Source organism: Salvelinus sp. IW2-2015, linkage group LG15 (assembly GCF_002910315.2).
Source record: "Salvelinus sp. IW2-2015 linkage group LG15, ASM291031v2, whole genome shotgun sequence".
In the NCBI taxonomy this organism is placed as follows: Eukaryota; Metazoa; Chordata; class Actinopteri; order Salmoniformes; family Salmonidae; genus Salvelinus; species Salvelinus sp. IW2-2015.
Genome location: NC_036855.1, coordinates 28,180,799 through 28,198,150, shown reverse-complemented (window position 1 = coordinate 28,198,150; position 17,352 = coordinate 28,180,799). Strand labels below are relative to the sequence as shown.

Sequence of the window (17,352 nt, the reverse complement as noted above, 5' to 3'; positions counted from 1 at the left end):
GTATTGGTGTGTGGTTGTTGTTCCAGACTTCCTCTGTTCCAGGCAAGTGCCTTTGCCTTCCTGGCTCCCGCCAGAGCAATCCTGTCACTAGACAAGTGGAAGTGCAACGCTACAGGTAAACACAAACACGCATATACACGTACACACACCCCACGAGGGCCTTCATTATGACCTGGTCTCACCCTCACTCTCCTGCCCACGTGAGCTGGCATCAGTAGTGCTGACTGGCACCTCAGTTGGCATCAGATGAGGTTTTCAGGTTGGCATCAGATGAGGTTTCCAGGTTCGGTGCCAGTGTGTTAATCTATAACGTCGGTGTCCTGGGAAAAACCTTGTATCTCGCTTTTTGTAGATTTTGATTTTATTAAATGTAAATTAAATCGATAGTAGTCATGCCCCTCCATGTTCCATGAACGTTTCATTACTCTGGAAGTAGAACTAATAAAAGTAATGCAAAACGCCTTGTGAACTAGCCTGGCTATTTGAGAACTGGTGTCAGCCAGAGTACTTGAGAACCTCCATGGCGATAGATCAGAAAATAAATCGTGACTTTTAACTTTTTTGAGATACACGTTTTTTCCCAGGACGCAGACGATAACAGAATGATAAATATGTGTTTAAGCATTCTTTTATGTTCTTTCTTTCTTTTTTCTTTTCTTTTTTCCTCACTCCATCTTTCTCTCTGTTACTTTCTCCGTCCCTTTGTCAGTGGTTCCTTCCATGTTCAACGAGACTGAGCTGCTCAACACTGAACACATCTGGCATCCCCGGATACGAGAGGTGAGAGAGAAATGAAATGCGAGACGGAAGGGGAGAGAGCAGGAGACATGGGGGATATTTTATAGTATCCAATCTTTACACTGCATAGTGTACAGAGAGAGGTCTACTCCTGTGTTCTGTGTCAGTATTGTTCAAACCCCATGTTAGATAGTCAGCACATCCCAGTGATACCCTCTGGGCCTACACTGAAACGTAGAGTAGAAAGAGTTCTAAATGATGATGTTTGTTCAGACCTGTTGCTGTGACTCAGCCTTTAGCTGTGTGCGTTGTGTGTTTGCGTGCGTGTGACAGTGTGACCGTGGCCTTTTAACTCACATTAACCTTTTATAAGGCTTATGTAAGCGGGTTTGGTAACCCTGTTTTGATGCGTGTGTGAGGCGGTAACTCAATCACGATGTCACAATGAATAGAATTAGAGACAAGGACGTCGATAGACTATCAAGGCTGTACCAAAGTCTGTCTCTTTGCCCTCCAGATCCAGGGGGCTATCATTGTGTCGTCTCTGATAGAGGTGTGTATTGGCTTCCTGGGGCTCCCTGGGCTCTTGTTGAAATACATCGGGCCCCTAACTATCACCCCGACTGTGGCCCTCATCGGCCTGTCTGGCTTCCAGGCTGCAGGGGAGAGAGCAGGGAAACACTGGGGCATCGCCATGCTGTGAGTAGTATACTGTGGCTCTAATCTCTCCTGACTGACTACTTGTGTAGTCCCCTATACATTCACCAGCCCTCTATATGTTTTCCTATAGTGTCTGTTGTTGTTTTTGTCTTGTTATGATGCATGGCAGATTTAGGTGAAAACAGAAAGTAAAATGATTTCTTATCTTATCGATCTTTTGTTATCCTATAAGACTGACTCCCGCCCCACAGAGGCATCCTTAGCCAATCAATTATCATAGCAGCCCATTAAATAGCCAATCAGAATGAATTGCCGGCAGACGCAGTCGCCCATGCGGAATGGAGGTGGGAACCCTTAGTGCTCTTTATAGCAGTCTTCAACGGCGGGTTATTGGTTCTTTTGACAAATGTTTAACTGTTCTACAAATCAAAGCAGATAGTGGATGTTTGCAAGTGTGCTTACTGCTTTTCCTTGACCCCTGACTTCTGTATTTCTTGTTCGTCCTCTCTCTCCCTCTCTCTAGGACTATATTCCTGGTGTTGTTGTTCTCTCAGTATGCGAGGAACGTACAGCTTCCTCTGCCCATCTACAAGGCTAAGAAAGGTTGGACCTCTTATAGATTACAGCTCTTCAAGATGTTCCCTGTGAGTACCCTGACACATGTGCACACACACACAGAGAGAGAGCGAGAGATGTGCATGCACAGAGAAATACACTGGCAGGAGCATACACACCTAGATACACATCCCCTTTCCTGGAGTGTGCTTATTGATCCAGTCCATCACAGTGCCATGTGAGGTAAGATAAATGGGCACACACTCCTCCATCTCTCTCCGTCTTTTAGATACCCCTTTCCATCCTCCCATTACCTGTCAAGTCCTGCTGTTCAAATCTTATTCACCTCCCCTGTTTCCTCCTCCCCCGTTCCTCTTAATAAGATCTGAAARGATTCAGCCCCCAAAGGTGCCCTTTGTCTTTGTTTTTTCCTGTTCTGAGCTGTATATAGATCTCCTGTGTGCCTGTCTGTCTGGCCGTATGTGAAATTTGTTTAGCCTACTAATTACTAAAACTGCATTCTGTTTACTAATCGCACTACATACTATTTAGAACATACTGTTTGGTAAAAACGTATGCAGTAAGCAACAAATATCAACATACTACTCATCCATACTGAGAAGGTGTCATCTAATGCGCAATCGTGCTTGTTCCTTACCATTCGTAACTTTCTGTTTTTGCATACCCAAACGGCCTACTATTTAGTATGCATGAACGGGTATTCGGACATGGCCTGTGTGTTGTAGACCGCCTGTACCCTCCATTCTGTTGGCAAACGTGCAATCACTGGAGAATAAGCTGGACGCGCTGAGTTCGAGACTATTACATCAACAAAACGTTAAGAAATATAATATCCTATGCTTCTCAGAGTCATGGCTGAACAAGTACATGGATAATATACAGTTAGCTGGGTGTTCTGTGCATTGGCAGGAGAGAATGGTAGTGTCCAGTAAGCTCCGGGGGAGMGGTGTGTCTCTTTGTTAACAACAGCTGGTGRGCAATGTCTTATATTAAGGAAGTCTCAAGGTTCTGCTCGCTTGTTAGAATATCTCATGATGAACTGTAGACAACTATTTAACTCAAGTTTTCATCTATATTTTTCATAGTTGTTTATTTACCACCACAAACCGATGCTGACACCAAGACCGCACTCAACTAGCTGTATAGGGCCATAAGCAAACAAGAAAATGCCCATCCAGAGGCGGCGTTCCTAGAGGCCGGTGATTTCAATGCAGGAAAACTCAAATCAGTTTTACCTCATTTCTACCAGCATGTCACCTGTGCAACTAGAGGGAAAACAATTCTAGATCAGCTTTACTCCACACACAGAGGCGCATACAAAGCTCTCCCTCCATTTGATGTCTGACCATGACTCTATCCTCTTGATTCCTGCTTATCAGTGACTCACTCAATCAGTGACTCACTCAATACGTAAGTGGTCTGAGGAAGCGGATGCTAAGCGGATGCTAAGCTACAGGACTTTCGCTATTGAGGAGTTTACCACATCAGTCACTAGCTTCATAAATAAGTGCATCGATTACATTGTCCCCACAGTGACCATACGTACGTGCATATCCCAACCAGAAGCCATGGATTACAGGCAACATCCGCACTGAGCCAAAGACAAGACTTGACGCTTTCAAGAAGTGGGCAGCCCAGTAATGCAAGCCTACCAGACAGGCTAAATATTTCTATGCTCACTTCAAAGCAAGCAAAATGGAACAACGTGTAAGAGCACCAGCTGTTCTGGATGACTGTGTGATCACTCTCTCCGTAGCCGATGTGAGTGAGCCCTTTAAAAAGGTTAACATTCGCGAGGCCTCAGGGCCAGATGGATTATCAGGACGCTTACTCAGAGCATGTGCTGACCAGCTGGCAATTGTCTTTACTGACATTTCCAACCTCTCCCTGATCCTGTCTGTAATACAGTGCATTCCAAAAGTATTCAGACCCCTTGACTTTTTCCACATTTTGCAACGTTACAGCCTTATTCTAAAAAGGATTAAATCGTTGATCCCCCTCATCAATCTACACACAATACCCCATAATGATGAAGCAAAAACAGGTTTCTATAAATTAACAAATGTATTAAAAATAAAATACAGAAATATCACATTTACATAAGTATTCAGACCCTTTACTCAGTACTTTGTTGAAGCACCTTTGGCAATGACACTACAAGCTTGGCACACCTATATTTGGAGTTTCTCCCATTCTTCTCTGCAGATCCTCTCAAGCTCTGTCAGGTTGGATGGGGAGCGTCGCCGCACAGCTATTTTCAGGTCTCTCCAGAGATGTTCGATCGTGTTCAAGTCCGGGCTCTGGCTGAGCCACTCAAGGACATTCAGAGACTTGTCCCGAAGCCACTCCTGCGTTGTCTTGGTTGTGTGCTTAGGGTTGTTGTCCTGTTGGAAGGTGAATCTTCACCCCAGTCTGAGGTCCTGAGCACTCTGGAGCAGGTTTTCATCAAGAATCGCTTGCTCTGTGCATCTTTCCTTCTATCCTGACTAGTCTCGCAGTCCCTGCCGCTGAAAAACAACTCCACAGCATGATGTTGCTACCACCATGCTGCACCAGGCCAAAGAGTTTAATCTTGGTTTCATCAGACCAGAGAATCTTCTTTCTCATGGTCTGAGAGTCTTTAGGTGTCTTTTGGCAAACTCCAAGAGGGCTGTATGTGCCTTTTACTGAGGAATGGCTTCCGTCTGGCCACTCAACCATAAAGGCCTGATTGGTGGAATTCGGCAGAGATGGTTGTCCTTCTGGAAGGTTCTCTCATCTCCACAGAGGCACTCTGGAGCTCTATCAGAGTGACCATCGGGTTCTTGCTCACCTCCCTGACCAAGGCCCTTTTCCCCGATTGCTCAGTTTGGCCGGGAGGCCAGCTCTAGGAAGAGTCTGGGTGGTTCCAAACTTCTTCCATTTAAGAATGATGGAGGCCACTGTGTTCTTGGGGACCTTCAATGCTGCAGACATTTTTTCGTACCCTTCCTCAGATCTGTGCCTCGACACAATCCTGTCTCGGATCTCTACAGAAAATCCCTTCAACCTTATGGCTTGGTTTTTTTCTCTGACATGCACTGTCAACTGTGGAACCTAGACAGGTGTGTGCCTTTCCAAATCATGTGCAATCAATTGATTTCACCACAGGTGGTCTCCAATCAAGTTTTAGAAACATCTCAATGATGATCGATGGAAACAGGATGCACCCAAGCTAAAACCCGAGTCTCATAGCAAAGGGTCTGAATACTTACAGTACCAGTCAAAACATTGGACACACCTACTTATTCAAGGGTTTTTCTTTATTTTTACTATTTCCTACATTGTAGAATAATAGTGAATACATAAACTATGAAATAACACATGTAGAATCATGTAGTAACCAAAAAAGTGTTAAATCAAAATATATTTCATATTCTTCAAAGTAGCCACCCTTTGCCTTGATGACAGCTTTTGCACACTCTTGGCATTCTCTCAACCAGCTTCACCTTGAATGCTTTTCCAACAGTCCGCACACAAAAAAATATGATTTCATCCATTTTAGAAAAAGGCTGTAATGTGGAAAAAGTCGAGGGGTCTTAATCATTTCCGAATGCACTGTACCTACTTGTTTCAAGCAGATCCTGTGCCCAAGAACACAAAGGTAACCTATCTAAATGACTACCCTCCCGTAGCACTCACACCTTTAAGCATGAAATGCTTTGAAAGGCTGGTCATGGTTCACATCAACACCATCTTTCCAGACACCCTGGACCCACTCCAATTCGCATACCACCCCAACAGATCCACAGATGACACCATCTCTATTGCATTCCACACTACCCTTTTCCACCTGGACAAAAGGAACACCTATGTGAGAATGTAAGGTCTACACCTGCTGTATTCGGTCCATGTGACTAATAGATTTGATTTTATTTGCTCTGTGCCCCCTGCTGGTCATTTGATGTCATGATGGCTCATATATCTGCTGCTCCAATAGACCAGTAGACAGACGCTTGTATTGGTGACTCCACTCTAATAAAGTCCTCTTCATCACTCTCTCCCTGTCTGATTATAAGTTCCACTCTTTATCAATCTGCTCTTTACAGTTTGAACTGGTGACCTCACAACTCCCACATTGAAAAAAAGTAATCATCACTCTCTGTTTGAAGGGCATTCTATAGAAGTTCTGCAGTTTTATTATGGTGTTCTTCACTGTAACTCAACAGGACATACTGTAATTCTCTGTGTGTTTTGAGGGTCATGTTTGACCCTTAGTGTTTCTCTCTTCCTCAGATCATCATGGCCATCCTGGTGTCATGGCTGATTTGTTTTATCTTTACCGTAACCAATGTTTTCCCACCGGAGAAAGACAAGTACGGTTACTACGCCCGCACCGACGCACGCCAGGGGATACTGGCAGCCGCACCCTGGTTCAAGATCCCCTACCCCTGTGAGTTACCACTCCTTATGGTGCTCAACCCGCCCCTAGCTAAGCCCAAACTCTGAATGAGAGCATCCAATAGCTTCGTAGGTTCCTCAAATCTAGAATCTTTTGGAGTTGTTTGTTCTACATCAATGTGTTTTTGTGTTTTTTTGTATTTTTTTACCCATAGTTCAGTGGGGTGTTCCTACGGTGACAGCGGCGGGGGTGATCGGTATGTTCAGTGCCGTGGTCGCCAGCATCATTGAGTCCATTGGAGACTACTACGCCTGTGCCCGCCTCTCCTGTGCCCCCCCACCCCCCATTCATGCCATCAACAGGTACTTGACCTTGCTTGCATAGCTCCTTGTCTAATGCACCTCATAGAATCTGCTTACCTCACGCAGACAGAATGGTTTGAATCATGAATTGAGATCTGTCTCTTTCTTTCTGTTTTTCTCTCTGTAGGGGTATATTTATGGAAGGTCTCTCCTGCGTGTTGGATGGGCTGATGGGGACAGGAAACGGCTCTACTTCCTCCAGTCCTAATATAGGCGTGCTAGGCATCACTAAGGTAACCATCACACACTTCTATACACAGAGTCCTACTACAAGTTCTATTCAAATATTAAATGTTTGTTTTAATTGGCTAGTAGTCTGCTTGGATTTAATTTGCTCTGTAGAGTGGGATTATTTTATTCTTCCTGATTCTTCGCTTTCTTACTCCCTGCTGCTCTCTGATTGGTCCTCCAGGTGGGCAGCCGGCGTGTGATCCAATACGGTGCTGCTATGATGCTACTGCTAGGGCTGGTGGGTAAATTCAGCGCGTTGTTCGCCTCCCTGCCTGACCCTGTCCTGGGGGCGCTGTTCTGTACCCTGTTTGGGATGATTACAGCTGTGGGACTGTCCAACCTGCAGTTTGTAGACCTCAACTCCTCCAGGAACCTTTTTGTTCTGGGCTTCTCCATCTTCTTTGGCCTGGTGCTGCCCAGCTACCTCAAACAGAACCCTCTGGTCACTGGTGAGTAGAGGACAAGTGGACTACAGATTTAGCTCATTGGCCTACTCCTTCAGTGTTCACACATCTAAAAGGGCTGGGTAGGTCTCTGAACCCTCTCTCTCTCATTCTCTCTATCCCTCTTTTCTGTCTCTCAGGTATAGTGTCGATTGACCAGGTGTTGAACGTCCTCCTGACCACAGCCATGTTCGTAGGGGGGTCAGTGGCATTTGTGCTGGACAACACTATCCCTGGTGAGTAGACTGTACTATCCCACTATCACTGTTAGTTTAGTCTATCACACTACTACTATTAATCTACTACTGTACTCAACCATTTTGAGTGCATTTTGAGATAGAACAAGCATATCACAAACTGTTGCCTTCTCCAATCGCTCACCCCCTCATCCTCTGTCTTCCTCTTTTCTCTCTCTTTCCTCTCTCCTTTCCTCCTGTCAGGTACGCCGGAGGAGCGAGGGATCAGGAAGTTGAAGCGTGGGTCGGGACCCAGTACTGCGGAGCTGGAGGGGATGAGAACCTACGACCTCCCGTTCGGCATGGACTTCCTGCGCCGCCACACCGTCTTCCAGTACTTCCCCATCAGCCCCACCTTCAGCGGCTACCAGTGGGGCGCGATCCGCAAGGCCTGCAGACTTAGGAGGGGACGGGGGGGGGCAGGGAAGGCAGCAGAGATGGAGGGAATCACAGAACCAGGGGAGAGCGGGGTATAGCAGACTGGTAGAACCGGGCTGGAGGGAAGAGAGATGGAGTTTGGTACCATGGAAGGAAGGGAGGGGTGGAGGATTTTGGGTAGCGTCAGTGCAGTGTGACATGCTCAACCCTGTCTTGTATGTGTGTCTGTATAACACTGTCAATGGCCTATTCATGCTGTTATTAGCATGTTATAACCAGTGTCATGAGCGTGTAATAACAGATGTCCTTATAGAGGAAGTGTCAGATGGAGTTGCAACATCTCTGCCTAGTATGTGACCAAAAGAGCATAGGAATGCCTTAGACAGCCCATTACTGAGGTCCCTCTCTTCCCATTGCACTATTTCTTCTGGATCTTCAGTTAACACTTATTTTCTCAGTTAACCTGTCTACATCAGTCAATCTGTCTACGTTCATTCCAAGGGGAATGGTAAGAAAAGGTTTGTTCTCTGCTGTTTAACCAAAATCCCAGTGGCCTCTGTGTGTGTGTGCCCACCCATGACATTGTGATGGGGTTGAGTGTGTCACTTGCGCTGGCACATTTCCTGTTTCCGGACAGAGACAGACAGACAGATGGATGGACAGTATCTCGTTTACGGCAAAAGTTTAAAGCTGAATGATTGCCACCTTACAGACCCATTGAGAATCAGACACAGCTGGTCAGTCAGCCCTGTTTAGCAAACCTACGCTTCCCAAGGTGGTTATGGGAAATGTAGTCTCCTGTTGAAAGGGGATTGGATGGAATTGAGGCTTTATGAAAATTCACATTAGACTAATAATTGGCCTGCACACTAAATGTACACACACACACACACACACAGGCAAGCACACTACCAAATACAAGCAAGGCAAGGTCATGCAGATACTGTTGATGAAAGTGGCTTGTCAGACCTTAGCCATGCAAAGTGATTGTGGTGTTCGTTTAACATTATTAGAGTTAATGCGCAGAATGTTTACTGGAACCTGCCACTCTATTTGGCTTCTATTACCCGTTTAAGTCAAACACACAATTAGGGCTGTTATGGTGACCGTATTACCACAACACCGGCAGTCACGAGTCATGACCGCAGTCAAATTCCACGTGACCGCTGAGTCATGGAAACTAGGCTTCTCCAAAACTGCGCTTTGATGGTCATTAATAGCCTACCAAATTTGCAAAAAGTCACAGCCTTGTACTCAGCGCTGTATTGTCCCTCTAATCACTCTGACATCAATGCAAATGTAATCAAAAATTAAATTAAACACTTAATGAGAGCCCTGGAATTCAGAGTTGGAGCGGAATAGGATCACCTTTGTGCAGCTAGATATAGCCAGCTCCTCACAGCTCAACCTGAACTCAAGGGTAGACGTAACATAGTAAATGTAAATCCGAGACACTCCATTTAGTATGACATGTTACATTTCATATGGTATGCATTAATTTGCTGTGATAACCATACCAAACGTAACATATACTAATTAGTGTCCCAGATATACGTTTACTACACAACATGAACAAATACTACACAACATGACCAAAAGTATGTGGAAACCTGCTCGTCAAACATCTCATTCCAAAATCATGGGCATTAATATGGAGTTTGTCCCCCCTTTGCTGCCACAACAGCCTCCACTCTTCTGGGAAGGCTTTCCACTAGAAGTTGGAACATTGCTGCGTGGACTTGCTTCCATTCAACAACAAGAGCATTAGTGAGGTTGGGAACTGATGTTGGGCGATTAGGCCTGGCTCGCAGACAGCATTCCAATTCATCCCAAAGGTGTTCGATGGGGTTGAAGTCAAGGCTCTGTGCAGGCCAGTTAAGTTCTTCCACACCGATCTAGACATTTCTGCATGGACCTCGCTTTGTGCATGTGGGCATTGTCATGCTGGGCCTTCCCCAAACTGTTGCCACAAAGTTGGAAGCTACAGAATCATCTAGAATGTCATTTTATGCTGTAGCATTGATTTCCCTTCACTGGAACTAAGGGACCTAGCCCGAACCATGAAAATGGCCCCAGACCATAATTCCTCTTCCACCAAACTTTACAGTGGGCACTATGCATTTGGGCAGGTAGCGTTCTCCTGGTATCCGCCAAACCGAAATTCGTTCGTCAGACTGCCAGATGGTGAATCGTGATTCATCACTCCAGAGAACGAATTTCCACTGATCCAGAGTCCAATGGCGGTGAGCTTTACACCACTCCAGCTGAGGCTTGGCATTGCGCATGATGATTTGAGGCTTGGAAACCTATTTCATGAAGCTCCCGACACACAGTTATTGTGCTGACGTTGCTTCCAGAGGCAGTTTGAAGACAGACAATTTTTACGTGCTACGCGCTTCAGCACTCGGTGGTCCCATTCTGTGAGCTTGTGTGGCCTACCACTTCAGGGCAGAGACGTTTTTGAGCCTAGACGTTTCCACTTCAGAATAGCAGCCCTTACAGTTGACCATGTCAGTTCTAATAGGGCAGAAATTTAACGAACTGACTTGTTGGAAAGGCGGCATCCTATGACGGTGCCACGTTGAAAGTCACTGAGCTCTTCAGTAAGGCCATTCCACTGCCAATGACTSTCTATGGAGTTTGCATGGCTGTGTGCTCGATTTTAGAAAACCGGTGAAATAGCCGAATCCACAAATTTTGAAGGAGTGTCCACATACTTTTGTATATATAGTGTATGTTATGTCTAGTCTATGAGACCATGCTGCATAGCTGGGGTTTTATTTTTGCCCCCGCTACAGACGGCTATACCGTATCGGCTATATCATATTGGTTCGCTAATACAAGACTAGGAAAAGACCCAGTGCACTACATTTGTGATTGTTATATATACAGTAACAGTCAAAAGTTTGGACCCCAACTCATTCAAGGGTTTTTCTTTATTTTTACTATTTTCTACATTGTAGAATAATAGTGAAGACATCAAAACTATGAAATAACACATAGTAGTAAGCAAAAATGTGTTAAACAAATAAAAATGTTAGATTCTTCAAAGTAGCCACCCTTTGCCTTGATGACAGCTTTGCACATACTTACCATTCTCTCAACCAGCTTCACCTGGAATGCTTTTCCAACATTCTTGAAGGAGTTCCCACATATGCTGAGCACTTGTTGGCTGCTTTTCCTTCACTCTGCTGTCCAACTCATCCCAAACCATCTCAATTGGGTTAAGGTTGGATGATTGTGGAGGCCAGGTCATCTGATGTAGCACTCTATCAATCTCCTTCTTGGTCAAATAGCCCTTACACAGCCTGGAGGTATGTTGGGTCATTGTCCTGTTGAAAAACAAATGATAGTCCCACTAAGCGCAAACCAGATGGGTTGGTGTATCGCTGCAGAATGCTGTGGTAGCCATGCTGGTTAAGTGTGCCTTGAATTCTAAATAAATCACAGACAGTGTCACCATCACACCACCACCTCCATGCGTCACGGTGGGAACCACACATGCAGAGATCATCCGTTCACCTACTCTGCGTCTCATCAAAGACACAGCGTTTGGACCAAAAAAATCTAATTTGTATTTCAGACCAAAGGACAGATTTCCACCGGTCTAATGTCCATTGCTCGTGTTTCTTGGCCCAAGCAAGTCTCTTCTTCTTATTGGTGTCCTTTAGTAGTGGTTTCAGCAATTTGACCATGAAGGCCTGATTCACACAGTCTCCTCTGAACAGTTGATGTTGAGATGTCTGTTACTTGAACTCTGAAGCATTTCTTTGGGCTGCAATTTCTGAGGCTGGTAACTCTAATGAACTTATCCTCTGCAGCAGAGGTAACTATGGGTATTCCTTTCCTGTGGTGGTCCTCATGACAGCCAGTTTATCATAGCGCTTGATGGTTCTTGAAATGTTCCAGATTGACTGACCTTCATGTCTTAAAGTAATGATGGACTGTTGTTTCTCTTTGCTTATTTGAGCTCTTCTTGCCATAGTATAGACTTGGTATAGACCAAATAGGGCTATCTTCTGTATACCACCCCTACCTTGTCACAACACAACTGATAGGCTCAAACGCATTAAGAAGGAAAGAAATTCCACAAATTAACTTTTAACAAGGCACACATGTTAATTGCATTCCAGGTGACTACCTCATGAAGCTGGCTGGGAGAATGCCAAGAGTGTGCAAAGCTGTCATAAAGGCAACGGGTGGCTTCTTTGAAGAATCTCAAATATAAAATATATTTTGATTTGTTTAACACTTTTTTGATTACTACATGATTCCATATGTGTTATTTCACAGTTTTGATGTCTTCACTATTATTCTAGAAAATAGTAAAAAATAAAGAAAAAACCTTGAATGAATAGGTGTGTCCAAACTTTAGACTGGTACTGTATATATTTTCAAAAATAAAATAATCAGATTTTTCCACACGCTCAGCACCCCTAGGCCTATAGGCATGCATTTTTTGGCAACTTTTTCAAATCATAGTCCCATGTATCATGTAGCCTAGCCCATAGAATATATGTTTTGAGAAGGTTTGTCTCACAACTAAAGTGGCCAAATAACTCTACGCATAGCCTATAGCCCTTGTATCCCTGGAACAGGGTTGAAGAGCCCATAGCCTACAGACACTATAGTGAAACATGTATTCTTATAAACCCAGTCATCGTGTGTGAAAGCAGAGTTTTGGCGACTATTTAAAAGAGGATCCTAGCTTTCAAGCGCTGCTTTATTTATTGTTCAATTCTTAAAATTAAGCACATTAATCCGCTTTACAGCCGGTGTAGCCTATCTGGCATATTAAAAACAAAACTGCACAACCGCCATTTGCTATTCGAGTGCAGACTTCGGATTACATGTTGATTTTTTTTGTGGGCCATTAATTTCAAAATAATTCCACACATTTATCATATGTGAAAGACCAGATTAAATTGAAAATAGTCTGATGGGTGAGAATATTATCAAGCGCTTGACAAATTGCGAATGAGAGACTGAAGTGTGTGCAGCCTGCGCAAGAAACAGAGCAGAGCGCATGCCTTTCGTGCAACTTTTTTCAAATCATCATTAGAGCATTTTTCAGCCTTTGGCTATATGTTTTGATTTCTAATACATTCTAAGGTTTGTATCACAACTACAGTTGCATAAATAACTCAACTTAGCATATAGGAGGACTTGTTTCAAGTTATCACTTTGTTAACCGCTCAACACAGAATAGGGAGTGCAACACGTGTGCACTCCCCCGGAAATCGTTTTGGGGAAATATCCATTCGATTTTATTCAGCTTTGTTCAATTGTATTCTTCTTACTATGAAATAATATAAAGTAATTCGACAAGAATTCTAAGCAAATCTTGTGTGTTAAATGAACTAGTGTAACCCACAGCCATATGGCATAGCCAGATCAGGGCCTAATAAAGATGACTCAGAATATACTATTCTGTTCTTCTGAAATAGGCTACATCTTCATATAATTTCTTTAGACCTGCCTAAAATAGGCTATATTACATGGATTTATTAAACTTTTTAAAATGTAGATGTTCCAAAGGTCCACATCAGTGGCTTGTAGACTATGCGTGGAAGGCCGGAGATGCTAAAAGTGTTTATGTTAATTAAAGGTCATTTTAACGTGAACCCAGCAATTATTTGCATGGCAGTTAGGCTGACAAAATGTCATGACTGCCACTGCCCTACACACAACACAACAGATCTCCCAACAAACTGTCAATGTCCTCCACTGGACAGAGGGCCCGGTCCCAAATCAACCCCTAGTCCTGGACACTTCCCCTAGTCCTGGACACTTCTCCTAGTCCTGGACACTTCTCCAAGTCCCCTAGTCCTGGKCACTTCTCCTAGCACCCTATTCCTGGACACATCTAAATGCCCTCTCATAGATCTGAAAGAACTAGAATGGATGTATGGAAATATCATGGTAACAACCCTCCTAAAGGGTTAGTTGAAGCTAGTAGGCCACCACTTTTGATTACACCTGTCTGTTTCTTTCACATCCAGGAGGGGCCATGAAGAAGAGTCTAGTCCATAGGTATGAGCTAGTGCTGGGGAAGAGGGCTTGATTTGGGACTGGAAATGAGGGTCAAAGTTTATATGTTCACCCAGTCAGCTTGCAGGCCTTACTGTGTCAGTATTATCTTTCGCAGCTTTAACTACCACCACCAAAACCAGCTCTCTCATGAACGCGTACTCCCTCATCCAGCTGCTGTTATTACTACTGGAATTTCAAGGTTGACTTATAAGCTGCTTGTAAGACATTATTGAATAGTTTAACTCGTAATAACTATTTGTAAGTCATTGCTGTAAGTAAGTTGTTRATGTATTTATTAACCTGTAAGGATCTATAATCATATAAATAACAAGCAACAGGCTATATACAATCTAATGGTTAACCAACTGTGTAATAATGTTCATAAGCAGTTCATAAGCACACTTTCAAAAGCATTCATACTTTTTTTTTTATATATCGGCTACAAACGCTTTAGCACGAAGCAGAATGCACTTGGATTTCTAGTTGTGCGATCACACCGTTGTTTTTAAAATGTAGACTTTTTTTCTAACTCACTGATATCCTTCATTTTGCCAATGTGTGTTGGATGCATACTTAGACTAGTGTTGGGTAGTGTTTGTCAGCACATGCATGGGGGATAGGTGGTTTGACCACTGCCCAGGCCACAGCCTGAGTAAAGATCATGCTATGATTAAGGCTTATGTGCAGAGTAACACCAGTGCATGGTTTGCAAAGGAAGGAAGAGGAGAGATGCTCCACAGATTTAGCTAGGCAAATGACCAGAAAAACCTTTTGTACCCAGATGCCTGACTGAAAGTGAGAAATAGTGAAAGAAAAGAGAGGCGATTTTAAAGTGCCAATCGCATCCCTGATTTCTGTCCTGCCCTCTGCTCTGTCCTACTCTGCTACAGATGTCAGGTGGTCTACTGTTCTGTTCAAGTGAACATGTTTGATTTACAGACACGGCACCATAACAGTATCTTCAGGTTTAAGGGTTGGGTGTGTAATGGAGGTGGTATTTTAAAATGTTTATAGGGGAGGGGGAGAGGGGTTGTGGCTGTATTCATTTTTTTTCAATAGCTCACAGACTACAATCTTATCCTGCACCTATTGATTACTATCATTGTTATGAATGTTACTAGTGTCATTGTTCATATTGTTGGCATTGTTCACTTATTTGTGAACAGTGTAACCCCCCTCCCCCCAAATCCTCTCTCCATCCCTCATGTGTGGTAGAATGTTTCAGAGCTGGGGTCAAGTTCATGTCAATAATTCACAACTGAGGGTGCATCAAATGGCACCCTATTCCCTATATTGTGCACTGTACTACATAAGGAATAGAATGCCATTTGGGACAAACTTAGTGTGATTGACATGGAGGCGACTCTTTGGAACCTCTGCTATGTGTGTTTGCACTGGAGTGCTGTGTGTTACTGTGTGAGCCGTCATCCATAGAAAACCAATGGTTGACTGTTGAGGTAGGGTTGAATTGGGACTCCTTCTGGCCAGTGTGGTTGACTATCGTAAGCCTACATAAGACTTAACAACATTAACAAGATGCACCGATTCAGACTGAACCGAAATGCAAAAAAAGCACCTGTCCTTTCTTCATTCTTTCTCAAACTATTTCTCTTGCTCTTCTATTTGCTGCACCAAAACAATGAGAGTGGGAGTATTCACTTGTTCACAAATGCAGAAATGAAAAAAAATGTTAAGTAACATTTCAGATTTACTTTGATTTATCTTGTTGATTATTTTATTTAGTTATTAGTAAGAAAGTAATTGTTTAGTGAAATTTATGTGAAGAGTATTTGTGTGCCTTATGCACAATGTCAGAAAGATATTTATCCGTTTAGAATTGACTTGTTCTGGCCCTATAATAATGTTGTTCTGATTTTCTGTTGTAGCAGAGAGATAATGATAGTGTTAGTCTCCACAGGCAGCAGGTTGAACTGGACATGACTCAGTTAGGCCCTCGAACTAGATCCGGCGGTGTGAGGGAAAAGGAGAACACCTTGAACATTCTGCTCTGAACAGACTAACGATAGTCAGGGTGTGGAGAGAAGAGGGTAGTCAATGGTTTTGTACCAGTGTTTGATATGGCAGCATGCTTGGTGCTGCCTTCCTCTGCTCTGCTCTGTAGAGCTAGGAACAGTGGATACAATAGACGGAATAGACCAGTCCTTCAACTTGCTCAACTCCTCACCCCCCCCCCCCCCCCCCCCCGCCTGCAGTGCAGATATGGTGTCTGTGTCCTCCCTGTTTAAGTGTACCTGTTTTCGAGAGAGAATGTCTGAAATGGCATGTTGTCCACTAGGGGAGTAGGGTGTTAATTCAGCTTCAGCCCATAGACCACGTCATTTGAAGCCAATGCCTCACCTCTGTATGAGCTTTAACTCATTCTCAATGTTAAAAACCATGCCCCACGAACCAGGTCATGGTATGCCCATGTCTATGACACAAAGAAATATATCCCTTTCAGTTATTTTGAGGGGGAAACTACCTGAAGAATATACATTTCTCTTTCCCAAGTTTTTTTAATCTTTTTAAAGGTTTTTTCTTTTTTTTTAATACATCYTTATGTTTATTACAGACACATGTTTGTAAGAAAATAAATCATGCATTTTAATATTTTATTGTCATGATGCAATGTGCACCATTTATTACATTTTTATTTAATTAAAATAAAGAAAAAACATTTATTTTAATTTTAAAATCTGTAGTTTGGTGGAATACTTTTGCTAGTTAGAATTTTTTTAATATTGTATATTTCCAACATTGCTTCCTGTTATGTTAATAAAGTGTTCATACAAATTGAGAAACACCTGACAAACTTTAAACAGATGTAAAAATATATAAATGTATATTGAATTGAGTAGGCTACAGTGTGCGGAAAACTTCAGGACCAGGCATTGTGTATACTAATAGTAGCAACAAAATGTTATATTCTTTGTTCCTAAAACTATTTAATAAGATGTTACAGAATTAATGCTGTCTATTGTCTTTATTGTTAGTAGAAAACAATAGATTGTGTTTAGACCTCTATTTTACTATTTTAGCCTAGATCTAGATCTGCTGCACAACATACCCACATCATATATAGTCTCAACAGTTCTATTGTTTAAATGATCCTCTTTCAATTTGTCCACTCTCTCCATCCCTGAGAGTGAGTGTTCGTGATAGTGAGATTAAGCATATTGTTGTGTCTAGTAATTTCACGCTCTAAACCATCCTCTTTATTGACGTCAGCACGTCTGAGCGGCGCAGATGTTACTGAAGAGATTAGTGGGACATAGAGAAGAGAGCAGCTGAGGAGAACGCCACTTAATGGCGCCTACTTTAAATACATCATATTG

At 43.2% G+C, this 17,352-nt stretch overlaps 1 protein-coding gene across 1 annotated transcript in view; it reads left to right on the top strand.

Moving 5' to 3' along the window:
• The window catches only part of LOC111973684 (solute carrier family 23 member 2-like), an 87,308-nt gene extending 70,323 nt beyond the window's left edge, over positions 1–16,985 (top strand). Inside the window, exons 7-16 of the mRNA XM_024001064.3 lie at positions 27–115; positions 710–780; positions 1,256–1,437; positions 1,922–2,042; positions 6,229–6,385; positions 6,549–6,696; positions 6,824–6,929; positions 7,109–7,376; positions 7,511–7,606; positions 7,811–16,985. Coding sequence (XP_023856832.1) covers positions 27–115; positions 710–780; positions 1,256–1,437; positions 1,922–2,042; positions 6,229–6,385; positions 6,549–6,696; positions 6,824–6,929; positions 7,109–7,376; positions 7,511–7,606; positions 7,811–8,082 — 1,510 coding nt within the window. The 3' untranslated portion in view covers positions 8,083–16,985. The remainder of the gene's footprint in view (positions 1–26; positions 116–709; positions 781–1,255; positions 1,438–1,921; positions 2,043–6,228; positions 6,386–6,548; positions 6,697–6,823; positions 6,930–7,108; positions 7,377–7,510; positions 7,607–7,810) is intronic.
• Positions 16,986–17,352: the final 367 nt, after the last annotated feature.